This window comes from Gigantopelta aegis, unplaced genomic scaffold, assembly GCF_016097555.1.
Source record: "Gigantopelta aegis isolate Gae_Host unplaced genomic scaffold, Gae_host_genome ctg5555_pilon_pilon:::debris, whole genome shotgun sequence".
NCBI lineage: Eukaryota > Metazoa > Mollusca > Gastropoda > Neomphalida > Peltospiridae > Gigantopelta > Gigantopelta aegis.
In genome coordinates, this window is record NW_024534486.1 from 5001 (window position 1) to 22230 (window position 17230).

The following is a 17230-nucleotide window of genomic DNA, read 5'->3' on the forward strand; positions in this document are numbered from 1 at the left end:
TGATGATGTGTTTATTAATTATTGTAACGTTCATTGGAAGAAAATTTGAAAATTAAATTTGGAAGAGAGTGAGAAATGCAAAATATGCTTACTGCATTAACTCGGCGAAAGGCAGACTAGCAGACGACACGCTCCGTGCTGTGCCAAGAGCTTAACGAGTATCGCGTGTCGATCAAAGGGAAATAACTGCATTAAAAAATAGTGCTCGTATTACGACTCCAAGGTTTCTCCCCCTTAACATATACGTTTAAGTATATATATATATATCTGAGAAAACTGCACTGAAAACTTTGGAATGCACTTAAAAATCGGAAACTTAACTTTTGCTAAACATTTTGCTTTTAGATGCAAGCAGTTATTATTTTTAGTATAAAACTTAAAAGTTTTGTCTGCTAGTAATAATAGATCAATTCTGATTCATGATGTTGATTGTTGAAGTGTTCGATGGAAACTGACGATGTTGAAACTGCCATGCTCCCTTTTATAGTCTTCTCAGAAATGCTTGTGCCGGTTTTGACCCACGCCAGTCTGCTCTCGTCGTTTCTTTTCCATGCCACTCTGTTCTCTGTTTCGGTTTCTGCTCTCCCACCTGTTGCGATGGGGAGATCATGACGACTTCTGATGTCAGGGGTTTGTCCTCTTTTTCTTTTTTCCACGTGGGATCGTAGAGTTCTAAACATCTATCCACGCTGTACATCATCTGACTTTTCCCACCTCGTTGCACTTGAAAATGTAAAGTTTGCCTTGGGCTTGCAATTTGTAAATGCGGGTCCACTTGTATGAAAAGTAGCACACACCCAAGTAATATGTGTTTAATGTCTGAACACATTGTTAACGTAGGGACATCTCTGGGATAGCCAGTAATGTTCCATCACTGGATCGTCCATCTTCTTCCATCCGTACACACGTAGTCTACAACAGTAACAGATGATGGCATCGTGGTCTCCCGTGTAGAAGAAACCGGCCTTGACGAGTTCCCTCGGTCTCTGTTTCATCTGGAGAGGCCACCGAGCAAATGTGTAGAGTCGTCTGTAGAATCCTCTTATTTCGGGACGATGGCAGAACAAGTAATATCTCGAAAGGCCATTCCATTCGTCACCGGCGTCGTAGGCATCATCGTAGGGAGCCGAATCCGTTTTATATTCTCGAGCAGAATCCGTCTGATCCATGGGCTCTTCGTCTACATGTTCACGGGTATTCATTGGTTCTTCATCGACGATTTTACCGGGTTCACGTGCAGCGTCGGTTTGATCCGTGTAATTTTCTTCTGGTTTGGTAGCCACTCTTTTGCATTTAATTGTGTGTCGTTCAGGACATTTGCATACCAAGACATCGTCACTGCTGCTACAACTGCTGCTACTGCTGCTGTCCATTCTAGAATATCCCGATGCCATCACTGGAGTGTTCGTCTTCACTCTACAATGGTCAACTGATGAATGACGAACAGTTCTAAATCTAAGGTTTATATACACAATGTCTGATCATGTCCAAACACGTCCTGGATTTTTCCCGTGACGTCACTGAGCATGTCTGGACACGTCTAATACATCGGGTTGCATTCCAAACACTCTGTGGCACCCATCAGATTCTGATGATCTTGGTGACAGGGTATGTCGTCTCTCAGTTCCGGAACAAAGTCGTAGATAGTGTCAATGCATTTCTGGAGCTCTTTCCACTGTTTGACAGTCAATCTGTTTCAGTTCTTGATCACAATACCACCACTGACGAATATCCACGCTGGCATAGCTACGTTCGACGTAGACGTTCCCACCGAGATGTTGTGATGTTTCCTGTTTGAAGGTGGCCAGTTCCAACCACTGTTTCATCGTCAGAGAAAAGCCTTTCTTGATAGGAAAATGTTTTCCACGGTCCTCGTCAAACTGACGAACGTCAACACCAATGTCCCCCTTCCACAGTTTAGCCACGACGTAGGCGTTACCGTCAAGGTCTAGTTTGCATCTCGTTTCATTTTTTTTCGTTTTTGATTCCAGTCGGTGGGCACATAGGACTATTTCTTGATACAGCCAGTGCACCACAACTGGTATATCAAAGGTATGAGATATCCTGTCTGTGGGTTGGTGGTTATAAAAGATCCCTTGCAACTAATAGAAACATGTAGCGGGTTTCCTCTATTGGACTATACATTACAATTACCAAATGCTTGATATTCAATAGCCGATGATCAATACATCAATGTGCTCTAGTGGTGGGGTTTTTTTTTCATTTCAAGTATACTTATGCTTGTGCTTATACCTCGGCTATCTGGCCTGTCTGTTCAGGACAGTTGGTTAGTGGTTAGTTGTTTGTGGTTAGTGAAAGAGAAGAGGGTGTAGTGGTCTTATTTGTATTAATTTAAAAACATATAGTCTTGACCAGTAGTAGTTTACGTGCACGGCGAGTTGTTTCCCTTTAACTAGCAACTTTATGGCGGGATGTTTTTTTAAAGCTTTTGTTGAAGATTTTTTATTTATTTTAATAATGATGGAAGTACTTCAATGGGGATTTAGTGAGTACGGTAGGTTATACATTTTTGGTTTGTGTGTCCATTTATTGCACCATTTTGGTTGAGAAACGGTTGAAACATTGTGCCACGAGTTTTGAATACAGGCTATATATAGGGTATTTAACAAGATCGAGACGTAGAAAGAACCACACTTTATACGTCCCCCCCGGACTAGTTTAGTGATGCGCGGACGGTCTGTTTGAAATCCAATAGCCGATGATTAATGAATCAATGTGCGCCAGTGGTGTCGATAAACAAAACAAACTTTAACTTTAGTACAACTCAAGGGTCGGCTCTAAACTCCGTTGGAATGACATTTTGCTGTCGGGTGTGTGCGTATGAATTGATTTTCGCATAAGCACTAATGCACCATAACAGTACCGGCCTCGATGGCGTCGTGGTTAAGTCATCGGACATACGACTGGTAGGTACAGGCTTCGCAGCCAGGTACCGGCTCCCACCCAGAGCGAGTTCTTAAGGGCTCAATGGGTAGGGGTAAGACCACTACTCCCCCTTCTCCCTCAGTAACCACTAACAACTAACAGAACATAACAGACCTTTATTTCGCTCAAGGCCACCAACCGGTAGCGTCAGAGGATTGTATACATATAACAGATAAATATATATACACATACACTTTTTGATCACATTAGGTTTCACGAAATAATATTCGCGCATCTTTGAATTCATTGCATATAAATATATAATGAAACTCATCTCCGATATCGTCTATATTACATAATGTACACGTCCTTTGTTATTGGACAGAGAACCCAGATAGCTGAGGTCTGTGTCCAGGACAGCGTGTTTGAACTTTAATTGGATATAAGTACAAAACAAAAAACACAGAAATAAAAGAGTTTCTAAAGCATAACATTAAACACATTTAGATCAACCAATTACATAGTAGGCTAGACGCAAGGATGACCTAGTTATTATATGCTGATGTGGCTATTTTGAAATTCAAATGGCGGCCACCAGAGGAAGCTATTTTTGGAATACCACTTTCAAATGAATCCCACTATGTCATAGAACATAGGTACCAAGTGTCTTGCTTTCCTTAACAAGTGGATGATAGCCTTAAATATGTCGGCGTTAGCTGCTGGACTATAAATAAAATCCACGGAGTTCTGACTTGTGCATGCTTAACATTGTAGAACCAGTCTTGGGGATAGCTGTTTTCCTGTAGACAGGTCAGAAAGGACCACACTTACGTACTTCAACTTATTTTCGTGCTTATATCCAATTAAGGTTCAGACACGCTGTCCTGGGCACACACCTCAGCTATCTGGGCGGTCTGTCCAGGACAGTGTGTTAGTTGTTAGTGGGAGAGAAGGGGTATAGTGGTCTTACACCTACCCACCGATTCGTTCAAACTCACTATGGGTGGGAGCCGATACCTGGCAACGAACCCTGCACCTACTAGTCTTATGTCCGATGGCTTAACCACGACACCACCGATGCCAGTAAGGACACCACTAATGTTCACCTAACCACTAGTGTTACAATGGACACTAGCGACTGCAGTGTTGTTGACCATTTGTCTAATCGTCGACTCTTGTCGATAAGTTGTTCTTCTATTAACAGTTAGTGTACAAATTGTCTGTGTTTTAAATGACAGAACGTTTAAGAGATGCGTGATATGCGTTTCCATTGCAGCCAACGTCCCACAGTTGGTATATATATATATATATATATATATATATATATATATATATATATATATATATATATATATATATATATATATATATACTCAAAGGCAAAAGTTATTGTGACATGGATTGTTTGGAGTAATACATTTGTGAATGGATTTAGGGATGTAAACCAAAGAAAATGTGCATGAAACAGCTCAAAGAAATGCAACCAAGCAGCTGTTGCAGCGATTGCATGCTTTGTGCAAGAAACATGGAATATTCGGGAGAAATGCCGTCAAGTGTTCACCTTAAAAGGCCAGATATTCAGTCGCAGATCATTGCCATTCCGTGCAGCCTTCAGACGTCCAGAAGTCAGAAAAAACACCATTAGTGAACTGTTTGATGCAATTTCGTCGTACCACGCCGCAGTGAAAATGACAGATGGCGAGTCATAGGGATGATGAACCTGGGACCTCGCAGCTTGACGTCGCACGTCAATTCAACGTCCACAGAAACACCATATGGCACTTATGGTAATGATATCAACAAAACAACCAGGTCCGGAACCGTCCCTGTAGCGGCCGACCACCCGTGACAACCCCTCGCCAAGACACATGGATCCGAACCACGGATCAGCGAAACAGATTCCAGCCAGCAACCCTCACAGCCCGTGCTATCCCTTTCTCCAGCGTGTTGTGGCCTCAATGAGACGACGGTGCCAGGCCTGCATCAATCCTCAAGGAGGACACACTCGCTACTGACTATGTGAACTTCGCTCTGGTCCCCATCTAGTGATGTGGCTCATTGCCATATGGCAGGTGCGCCCTTTTCATGGACTATTGCTCGTTTCCATTCCTTAGGACATTTCTCTTTCCATGTTATAACGTTTCATACTCGGCAGTACAAACGTATCATCAATTATTTTTGTCTTTTTTGTGTCACAATAAGTTTTGCCTTTTAGTATATATGTTACAGTTAATCTGTATAATCAGGTAATATGTATATATACTTCACTAATTTATACAGATTATCTGAAACGTGCAGAATGGTATTAACAAGTCTTTAGATCAATGTAGACCAAGTTCTCAGTTCAAAACAAGTCTTTTGATCAATGTAGTCCACGTTCTCAGTTCAAAACAAGTCTTTTGATCAATGTAGTCCAAGTTCTCCTTGATTGGTCACAATACCTTTGATGTACATGTCCATTGTTAAATCATTTCATAGACAACGTTACAGTTAATCTGTATAATCCACCACTGCTGTTTTAACTAATCCTGTCTGTAGAGCACATTAAAGATGTGCCAGCCTGCTAGGACGCAGATGGGATTAGTTGGAAAAACATTGCTTGATTTAGGCTGCTGATTTCCTTTGACTGGCTTCATTTGATTGGTAGGTATAAATATCCTGGTGAATGGTGTTCTCTGTCACTAGCAAAATGGATCTAGAGGAGACTTTCAGGCGTTCGCTGTACACGAGTTATGGAGAGAATAAGTGTATCTTGCTACCTAAGGACGAATACATTAAGATTGTTGGCGAGTTGCTGGAAGCCACCCAGGCACCCAAGAAATCACCGCGTCAGTTTTACTTGCTTAAGAAATATGAACTACTGCAGTGTGGGGACGTTCAAAAGCTCATCAGAAAGAAGCCAAACCAGGAACATCCACTGCACTTTGCTACCATCGAGGAGACCTTTGACATCATCAAGCGCGCCCACATCGCTACTGGTCATGGAGGACGAGACAAGATGATCAAGGAGATCAACAAGAAGTACGCCAACATCACCCAGGATGCTATTACCGTGTTCAAGTCCATGTGCATCGAGTGCCAGAGAAAACGGAAACGGACAACTACCAAGGGAATTGTCGTCAAACCAATCCTGTCTAAGGACTTCAGTTCCAGAGCGCAAGTTGACCTCATCGACATGCAGTCTATGTGCCATGGTCAACACAAATGGATCATGGTGTACCAAGACCATCTTACCAAGTTCTGCATCCTGCGTCCTCTCACTTCTAAGCATGCATCGGAAGTAGCTTATCAGTTGCTGGACATCTACCTTCTTCAGGGAGCCCCTTCAATACTACAAAGTGACAACGGGTCCGAATTCACAGCGCAAGTTATCACAGAGTTGAAGCAGATGTGGCCTGACCTCTTCATCGTTCATGGGAAGCCGAGACACCCCCAGAGTCAGGGTTCAGTGGACACAGCCAACTGCGGCATAAAAGACATGTTGATTGCATGGATGACACACGGGACTGGACTGTTGGACTCAAGTTTGTGCAATTTCAAAAGAACTCGAGCCATCACACTGGAATCAAGCGTTCTCCCTTTGCTGCTCTGTTTGGTGCCGATGCGAAGGTAGGATTGACATCATCCAGCCTCCCCCAAGATGTCATTGCAAGGTTGCAAACTGAAGACGACCTCCTGTCTGCAGTATCCCATCCAAACCCAGTCGAAGCAGAACCTGTACCAGTCTCACCCATCTCTATACGTCAGGAGGAAATTAGGCTGCAGAGAGAGAGTGCCAGAGATGCCCAGTTCCAGCAGGCAGAGAGAATGGTCAAACGAAGTCGCATTGTGTTTTCTAGTGTGCAAATCAAAAGTAATGTGACAGTGCCCATTCCTTCGGTTGACAGAGGACGTGCAGATCCTAGGAACATCATCGGAGTTGTGACAGAGTGCAGTGACAACGAGTTGTACACAATTGCTGTAAAAGGAGGAATATTGGATCGAAAGTAATCTAGAAACCAATTCGATGTATTACCTGATTGAAACAGGTAATATACATATTAGCTGAAAAAATCTGGTAATATACATATTACCTGATTATACAGATTAACTGTAACATATATACAACTAGAGTAACAAAGGTCGTGGTACCTGTATGTACTATCCTGTATATGGGATGCTGCATATAAAAGACCCCTTGCTGCTTATCGGAACGAGTAGCTTATATTTGCCTACCTTATGGAAAAAGGAAACAGGTAGGAATACCAGTCCATCAAGCATCCCACAACATCTGTGACACTATCCTCTTTCTGATAACGTCAAAGGAATGCTAATCGATCAAGCTTACCATTAAACACAATTTTGAATGTTTTTGTCCACGATAGTGTTGGACATGTTTGAAATAATATATTCTGCACATTGGGGTTTTGTCCATAATTATCATTGATCGTTTTAATATACTTGAACAGTCCAATAACGTCTGTAACTAAAGCATGACCAAGACTATTGTTTCAGCAGAAAGAATCCTTCTCTTCAATATCAGACACATTACACAAACATGCCATTCGTGTAGCCTACCAAGGATGAGTTCTATAAGTCTGCAAAAAGTGTCTTCTCTCCTAAAATGTAATTTTGGGAAGCGACGTCCTAATTTAATTTAATTTACAGGTAGCTCAGTGTAATCGCTTAACAGCATGACGTCATTTCATCGTCTCCTAGCTACGTTTGAAACGTTTTGATATTGTGCTTGTTATTGTTAAAAATAATATGGATAATGTGGATAATAAATAAATTATTATACTCGCGTGAATTGTACTGATTGTAAGGTTTTACTCGTGTCAAGATTCATGCATTAACCTCGCTCTCGCTCGGGCAATACAAAAATACTGATACTCGTTTTGTAAAATCAGTATCACACACACGCAAACACACACACACACACACACACACACACACACACACACTCTCTCTCTCTCTCTCTCTCTCTCTCTCTCTCTCTCTCTCTCTCTCTCTCTCTCTCTCTCTCTCTCTCTCTCTCTCTCTCTCTCTCTCTCTCTCTCTCGAAAATGTAATATAGATTATTTTTAGACGATTAGTCGGAAACTCCTGACAATGACAACATACTCACTACAGTTTCACAAGGTCCAGCTTAACACATCACATCAGTTACGGGACGTTTCATACCCGTTTTGTTTCGTGCCTAGACGTTTCGCCCCCTGGTCATTTAGGACACGTTCTATGTTGAACTGAACATGCATATTGTTTGGTCTGTTTTAGTTGCTTGCTTGGGAGAATTTTACTGCACTTTTCCCAACAAGGTCTAGCCATGCTTACTGTGGGCACGAAAAGACCGTAACTTCTACATATTTAATATATTATTTAACAATCTTTAATACTTTAATCTTTAATACAGTATCTGTTAATGTCAATAAAACATATTACAAACATAACTGTTTGTGTGGTATATTACTGTTTAGTTACACGAAATTATGTCATACACGTCATTTAAATGTTTTGTATGTGGATTGATCAAATATCTTATCGCAACAGCCTAGGACGCAGATATAATTCATTATAAAGAGACCAAGAGATAATTATAGGGTGTTAAACGAGTATCCATTTCGTATCATGTTTATGCCCCGAGTCAAGAGCTTTAGCGAGGTCATTTTGTTCATAATGTATTGTTACCTAGTTGTATAAAACTGTCAATGAAAACAGCTGATGCATGAAAGGTGAAGCAAAAATATATCTGGCACGGTCATAGCATGAGCCAATCGTGTGACGCCGAGGTGTTACGTCCCACTTGGCGTTCTAGTGGGATGTATCACTTTGATATGTACCAAGCAGTGGCGGATCCAAGGGGTGGTGAATAGGGTGGCTAGCCACCCCCTCCCTTGCTGGGCATTTTTTTTATGTTCATTCCAAACATATACCGTTACTTTAAAGTTTTGTTCAGGAAGATGCAAATAAAGCCATTCTGATTTTTTTTTTATGTGAATCAGGAAAACGGCAACAAATGTATCAACGTTATGGAATTTTTAATTAGGAATTAGATCCTCGGACATCAGTGAAATAAGGCTCTAAAATGTCCACAATGCCGAAACTTCAGGGGTTTTTGTCCCCGGAAACTTCACCGTGGCTCAGCCCCCTCCGGTTCAGTCCATCCCAATCCAGCCACCCCCTCTTATTATTTTCTAGATCCGCCACTGCCAAATTATTTTTAGCCATATGGGTAATAAAATAACATGTTGGGATTGTTTTGTTGTTTTTTAAATTACTGTCTTTTTGTGTCCACATTAAGCATGTTTGAAACTTGGAAGAAAAAAGCTCAGTTACAATCCATCAAGCGAACAACTGAGACAGATCAAACAATATTTATGTACAGTTCAACATAAAACGTGTCCTAACTAACCAGGGGACGAAAAATCTAGGGTATATAAAACGGCAGTTTGTACGAAACATCCAGGGACGAAACAAAACGGGTACGAAACGTCCAGGGACGAAACAAAACGGGTACGAAACGTCCTGTAATCCATCACATCACTACAATACAATCGGTAATACATTGTGTTTCAATTATTACTATAATCAATAATCGCTATTATAAACACAAACCACTTAGAAGTCACATAGGGCCTACTCTTTATTTATTTATGACAGTTATAATTAAAAGTTCAATAATGGCGGCTTAGCGGAAGAAATATTCATTTTTTTTTTTTTTTTCCAATGAAACTATTATATATTTTTTTATCATTGCGTCATACCTGTAAACATTGTAACGAAATGAATTAATTTGCTAGCAGCATTGCAATGTTAAACGTCTGTCGTCACAATTTGCGTTTGTACGTTAACGCTCATATATAGATTGGACGCGGCGCATGCGTGCGGTCGGACTGTTGTGTCTGTTGCTTAAACCAACTGCGTTCCAGCTGGCCGATTTGCATTTTATTTCACTAATTTCATCTTATTGTCGTGCTTATATCCAATTACGGTTCAAGGACGATGTCCTGAGCACACACCTCAGCTATCTGGGCTGTGTGTTCAGGACAGTTTATTAGTTGTTAGTTATTAGTAGTTAGTGAAAAAGAAGAGAGTTTACCCAATGAGTCGTTAAAACTCACTCTGGGTGGGAGCCGGTACCGAGCTGCGAACACTGTACCTACCAGCTTTATGTTCGATCGCTTAAACACGACACCACGTCTCGCGATCATTCAGTCTAGACGCTCTCATTGAAACTAAAACATTTTATATGAGCCTTTATCCACAAAATCTTCTCATACTTTTAATATGTAGTTACTTTTTTTAAAAATATAAAACCGAGGCTTCAAATTACAAGTTCGATATTATCGAGAAAGATTAGATAGTGTCTATTATCGTTCATTTATTAGTAAATACTAGTAGATATATTTATGAGAGCCCTAAAAGATTATGTTTTCTTGCGTTAAAGTAATCAAAGACGAATTCCATTTCATATTGCCATTTTACCCGTTATATAGATGACTTAACAAGGTTATATATCAAACTCTATTACAGGAAAAACCTTCTTTATTTAAACTTATTGTAATATTTCCTCTAAATTAATTCTGTTCACAAATAAATCCCACTTGATTTTTACAAGGCCGTCGTTCCAATGAAAACTAAATGAACGCGGCATTAATGCACAATTTTCTCCTGCATTTGCATTATTTGGTTCATGTTTATATCAGCCGGTGTACTTCGCAGGTTTAGGTGCTTCCTTTGACGTCAGCTCAAAATGGCCTTCAATCCGTAAATCGCTTAACCCGATCCAGTAATTATCACCTAATAAATACATTATGACAATTTATTTACTTCTGAAACACTGCGTCACTTCTAAAACAATAGATACAAGAACAACAACAAAATGCCAATTAAATTTATGTGGTACCGACAATAAGCGCAATGGTGTAAATACTACCCTCAGTTCGTAGCCACTGTAACATGTTTTAACAACCGGTCTCGGTGCTGTCGTGGTTTTAACATCGGACATACTGCTGATAGGTACAGGGTTCGCAGTCTGGTACCGGTTCCCGTCCAGAGCGAGTTTTAACGACTCGGTGGGTAAATTTATGACCACTACACCCTCTTCTCTCTCACTAACCATTAACAACTAACCTACTGTTCTGGACAGACAGCCCAGATAGCTGAGGTGTGTGCCTAGGAGAGCGTGCTTGAACCGTAATTGGATGTAAACACGAACATAAGTTGAAATGAAATTTATTCGATGCTATATTTTCGGATTATTTTAATATCAGTGTGCTACTACTAATATTTACGTCCTTGGAATATAAATATTTCTATTTTTAACACATTCTGTTCATTCCATTATTTGTAGTAGCTCTATGTGCAATTTATCCCCTTAAATAATTCTGTGCATACATCAAGAGCGAGTTTGAGACATACGCATTTTTTGTCAGTTAATACATATAGTAGGACAACAAAGTAAGTGTTGGGGCTTCAAGGAACTCCTACGGGTATGAAACATTGCAATAGCTTTTATCACCAAGAAGTAGTACGTTTGAGTAAACAACCATAAAGCCATTCTGATTTTTTTTTTATGTGAATCAGGAAAACGGCAACAAATGTATCAACGTTATGGAATTTTTAATTAGGAATTAGATCCTCGGACATCAGTGAAATAAGGCTCTAAAATGTCCACAATGCCGAAACTTCAGGGGTTTTTGTCCCCGGAAACTTCACCGTGGCTCAGCCCCCTCCGGTTCAGTCCATCCCAATCCAGCCACCCCCTCTTATTATTTTCTAGATCCGCCACTGCCAAATTATTTTTAGCCATATGGGTAATAAAATAACATGTTGGGATTGTTTTGTTGTTTTTTAAATTACTGTCTTTTTGTGTCCACATTAAGCATGTTTGAAACTTGGAAGAAAAAAGCTCAGTTACAATCCATCAAGCGAACAACTGAGACAGATCAAACAATATTTATGTACAGTTCAACATAAAACGTGTCCTAACTAACCAGGGGACGAAAAATCTAGGGTATAAAACGGCAGTTTGTACGAAACATCCAGGGACGAAACAAAACGGGTACGAAACGTCCAGGGACGAAGCAAAACGGGTACGAAACGTCCTGTAATCCATCACATCACTTCAATGCAATCGGTAATACATTGTGTTTCAATTATTACTATAATTAATAATCGCTATTATAAACACAAACCATTTAGAAGTCACATAGGGCCTACTCTTTATTTATTTATGACAGTTATAATTAAAAGTTCAATAATGGCGGCTTAGCGGAAGAAATATTCATAATTCTTTTTTTTTTCCAATGAAACTATTATATATTTTTTTATCATTTCGTCATACCTGTAAACATTGTAACGAAATGACTTAATTTGCTAGCAACATTGCAATGTTAAACGTCTGTCGTCACAATTTGCGTTTGTACGTTAACGCTCATATATAGATTGGACGCGGCGCATGCGTGCGGTCGGACTGTTGTGTCTGTTGCTTAAACCAACTGCGTTCCAGCTGGCCGATTTGCATTTTATTTCACTAATTTCATCTTATTGTCGTGCTTATATCCAATTACGGTTCAAGGACGATGTCCTGAGCACACACCTCAGCTATCTGGGCTGTGTGTTCAGGACAGTTTATTAGTTGTTAGTTATTAGTAGTTAGTGAAAAAGAAGAGAGTTTACCCAATGAGTCGTTAAAACTCACTCTGGGTGGGAGCCGGTACCGAGCTGCGAACACTGTACCTACCAGCTTTATGTTCGATCGCTTAACCACGACACCACGTCTCGCGATCATTCAGTCTAGACGCTCTCATTGAAACTAAAACATTTTATATGAGCCTTTATCCACAAAATCTTCTCATATATTTAATATGTAGTTAACTTTTTAAAAAATATAAAACCGAGGCTTCAAATTACAAGTTCGATATTATCGAGAAAGATTAGATAGTGTCTATTATCGTTCATTTATTAGTAAATACTAGTAGATATATTTATGAGAGCCCTAAAAGATTATGTTTTCTTGCGTTAAAGTAATCAAAGACGAATTCCATTTCATATTGCCATTTTACCCGTTATATAGATGACTTAACAAGGTTATATATCAAACTCTATTACAGGAAAAACCTTCTTTATTTAAACTTATTGTAATATTTCCTCTAAATTAATTCTGTTCACAAATAAATCCCACTTGATTTTTACAAGGCCGTCGTTCCAATGAAAACTAAATGAACGCGGCATTAATGCACAATTTTCTCCTGCATTTGCATTATTTGGTTCATGTTTATATCAGCCGGTGTACTTCGCAGGTTTAGGTGCTTCCTTTGACGTCAGCTCAAAATGGCCTTCAATCCGTAAATCGCTTAACCCGATCCAGTAATTATCACCTAATAAATACATTATGACAATTTATTTACTTCTGAAACACTGCGTCACTTCTAAAACAATAGATACAAGAACAACAACAAAATGCCAATTAAATTTATGTGGTACCGACAATAAGCGCAATGGTGTAAATACTACCCTCAGTTCGTAGCCACTGTAACATGTTTTAACAACCGGTCTCGGTGCTGTCGTGGTTTTAACATCGGACATACTGCTGATAGGTACAGGGTTCGCAGTCTGGTACCGGTTCCCGTCCAGAGCGAGTTTTAACGACTCGGTGGGTAAATTTATGACCACTACACCCTCTTCTCTCTCACTAACCATTAACAACTAACCTACTGTTCTGGACAGACAGCCCAGATAGCTGAGGTGTGTGCCTAGGAGAGCGTGCTTGAACCGTAATTGGATGTAAACACGAACATAAGTTGAAATGAAATTTATTCGATGCTATATTTTCGGATTATTTTAATATCAGTGTGCTACTACTAATATTTACGTCCTTGGAATATAAATATTTCTATTTTTAACACATTCTGTTCATTCCATTATTTGTAGTAGCTCTATGTGCAATTTATCCCCTTAAATAATTCTGTGCATACATCAAGAGCGAGTTTGAGACATACGCATTTTTTGTCAGTTAATACATATAGTAGGACAACAAAGTAAGTGTTGGGGCTTCAAGGAACTCCTACGGGTATGAAACATTGCAATAGCTTTTATCACCAAGAAGTAGTACGTTTGAGTAAACAACCGTATTATAGTGCCTACAAAACTGCAGACAGTCCATTTTAGCATGCTTTGATGAAGCCCTTTCAGGGGTCAAATTATCATATTGATTGGAAACAGTGGCATAGTACTTACATGTTTACAATATATACAATGAACAAATAAAAGCACACAAAGGTGTTATTTGTCATCGACACCTCGACACATTAAAACACAGAGAGACAAAATCCTAATATACGTTTTTGTTTCAACTTTTGGCCGAGCAAGAGAGAAATCCGCTGCTGCTACAAGTCTTCCTGTGTATACAGTTTTCAGATCAGTACGTACCACGGTATTAGCTGTACTGACTGAGAGACGGAAAACCACCGTTAGTCAGACAAGTGCTATACCAATGAGTTGCTTTCTCGCATCCAGTCGCCAAGAGGACACAATTCACGATGTGCTTGGTGGCTATTCCATTTGAATATATTTTGTAGACCTATATTTCATTTGGTAAGTGACTGACACATCGTTTACTTCGAATTCACTCATGTGGCTGACACGTTTGCTGCTTTCCTGCAACTCATCTATCTAAGACGGCCTTAGACCCAGTCAATTTGATAGATTTGTGGATTCGAAATGTGCTTTAGTTATTTCTTTAAAGAAAACTAACTTTGACTTAAGATTATGTGCCAGAATTATCAAATGTCTAACATTCAATAGCCAATCATGTGATTAATTATTCAATGTGATCTACTGGTGTCGTTAAACAAAACAACATTAACTGATGACAGTCGGCCTGAATCACCAAATGTCTGACATCCAATAGATGACGACTAATTAATGAATGAGCTTTAGTCTCATTGTTAAAACAAAACAATTTATATATATATATATATATATATATATATATATATATATACACTCCTGCCCCGGAACCACTTGCTGGTTATGTCAGAAACTGGATCCGTGGTTGGCGTGCCTGAACCTTTAAGGATATGGGCACGTTAATAGAGTTCCCAATCCCCAATATATATACAGAGAGAGAGAGAGAGAGAGAGAGAGAGAGAGAGAGAGAGAGAGAGAGAGAGAGAGAGAGAGAGAGAGAGAGAGAGAGAGAGAGAGAGAGAGAGAGAGAGAGAGAGAGAGAGAACAACAACAATAACAATAGGTTGTTACCTGACAAGAAAAATCGGCTATCGGGTGTCAGAAATTAAACTCAAAATATAAGCCCAGCGTTATTCAGTATTCACTTTGTGACTAAATATATATATATGTAAAATTTACCCTTTGCTTTTCTTAACAAATGTCCCCGGATGAAGCTATTTTCTCGGGCTGTCGTAATAATAACAAGGTAGGAATTCATGCGTTCACAATATCCCTGAAGGAAATAAAAACAAATATATATCTATTATTTATTTGTTACTGGTTATATATATATATATATATATATATATATATATATATATATATATATATATATATATATATATATATATATATATATATATATATATATATATATATATAACCAGTAACAAAATAAATATATATATATAATATATATATATATATATATATATATATATATATATATATATATATATATATATATATATATATATATATATATATAACCAGTAACAAATAAATAATGTTTGGTCCGGTACTATAAATATATTTATAAATATATAAAGTATATATACTTTAACCATATATAGACCTGTCTTTAAGAGAAATAGAATGGTCTGCCACGTGTTAAGATTTCGTTGAAATTTTGCAAAGATTGGATTTCTAGATAAAACTCGTTTATGGATAATGAGCTAAATCCAAGAGGAGTGATTCAAGTTGAATATAAATTTTCAGAAAAAAAAAAAAAAAAAAGTTTCAAATATTTAAAATATAAATAAATCGAATATGGAAGCCATATCATTTGAACTATACACTACTCCTCACTTTTTGGCATCACTTGGTTTGAATACTTATCAGCTCCCAGACAGTCCAACGAGTTCAGAGAAATCTTTCAGAATACACCATATTAGAATAAGAAATATTAAAATAAGGTTCTTTGCAAATCACGCTTCGGGCCTGAAGCATTAGAAACAACAACAACAACATGGTACTCTTTTATTATTTACACAAAATATCCCATGCTACTAATTGATAGCACGATAAAACACTTCAGTCATCTTATGATATAGACAAGAAAATAAGTAAAACGAAAAAAGTACTACATTTCTTACTTGTGCTTCTATCCATGATGCGACCGTCGATTTGGGTGAAAACCAGTAACAGCTGTTTTTGTAACTGACACAACCATGTTGACATGCTTTGGCATCTGAAAATTGTGAAATGTTAATATATATATATATCGAGGGGTTATATGGTGAATTATACAAACATGAGTTAATCACCTTGTCAGCATCATGGGAAGGTGTACTATCATTTCACAATGTCTCATTCAAACCAATCATTTATTTATGCTTTTATAGAACAGAACCCAAACCAATTATCTTTTATGTCCATATCGACAAAAGGCAAAAACCATGTTTTAGCACTACCTTATTCTGTCTCTCTAGAATGTTGTAGTATCACCCATAGCTGACAGACATAACGCGTTAGCTTACAACACTGGAGTGTGGTGGGCTGTAAACTGTCTGAGAAGATTGAATCCTAGGTACCATACCGCATGGCAGGCTAATGACATATGCTAGCTCTAAGTGTTTACATCCACCGAAGGTGTTTTATATAAACTATCTCTGGCTGGATGTTTTGGCTTACAAAGAAATAACAACGCTGGATGAGGTAGCTAGAATTGACTTTTTACGCATCACGATGACCGATCCGTTTGTGATAATCTGAGATGGACTGCAGACAATGGGGGGGGGGGGGGGGGGGGGGGCATGAAGTGTTTAGTTCTTACACATCCGGAATGTGGTAAAATGTGTGTTGTTAACTAGTTGCTGAATAAATGTCGGTTATGCAAATAGTTTAATAAGAAGTGATTGCAGAGTTCATTTAGTTCTACAGAAGAAACACGCAGTTAAGAAAATATTAACTGAACAGAGACAGAGAACCTAGTTAAACAGGAAAGTTGTTTTCCCTTATTTTAGTCAGAATAGTTACTATCTGTATTAGAGGAAAAAAAAAAAAAAAAAAAAATTAATTTGCCGGGGGCAGGACGTAGCCCAATAGTAAAGTGCTGGCCTGGTGTACGGTCAGTCTAGGATCGATCCCTGTTACAGTAATCATTGCACTATTTCTCGTTCTAGCGAGTGCT

The 17230-nt window shown here is 38.8% G+C and overlaps 2 protein-coding genes across 2 annotated transcripts; one reads left to right on the plus strand and one right to left on the minus strand.

Annotated features, from left to right (window-relative positions):
- Positions 1–812: 812 nt before the first annotated feature.
- LOC121366401 (E3 ubiquitin-protein ligase XIAP-like) lies at positions 813–1394 on the minus strand. The gene has a single exon (XM_041490865.1). The coding sequence runs from the start codon at positions 1392–1394 to the stop codon at positions 813–815; it is 582 nt and encodes a 193-aa protein (XP_041346799.1).
- Positions 1395–5575: 4181 nt separating this feature from the next.
- On the plus strand, positions 5576–6876 carry LOC121366402 (KRAB-A domain-containing protein 2-like). Its single transcript, XM_041490867.1, has 2 exons — positions 5576–6410; positions 6572–6876. Exons 1-2 carry the CDS (start codon positions 5576–5578, stop codon positions 6874–6876), a joined length of 1140 nt encoding a protein of 379 aa, XP_041346801.1.
- Positions 6877–17230: the final 10354 nt, after the last annotated feature.

Excerpts from the sequence above, each read along its gene's own strand:
- LOC121366401 (XM_041490865.1), bottom strand. The coding sequence starts at position 1,394 with ATGGCATCGGGATATTCTAGAATGGACAGCAGCAGTAGCAGCAGTTGT.
- LOC121366402 (XM_041490867.1), top strand. The coding sequence starts at position 5,576 with ATGGATCTAGAGGAGACTTTCAGGCGTTCGCTGTACACGAGTTATGGA. Across the intron at positions 6,411-6,571 it reads GACTGGACTGTTGGACTCAA|TATCCCATCCAAACCCAGTC; the intron begins GTTTGTGCAATT and ends TCCTGTCTGCAG.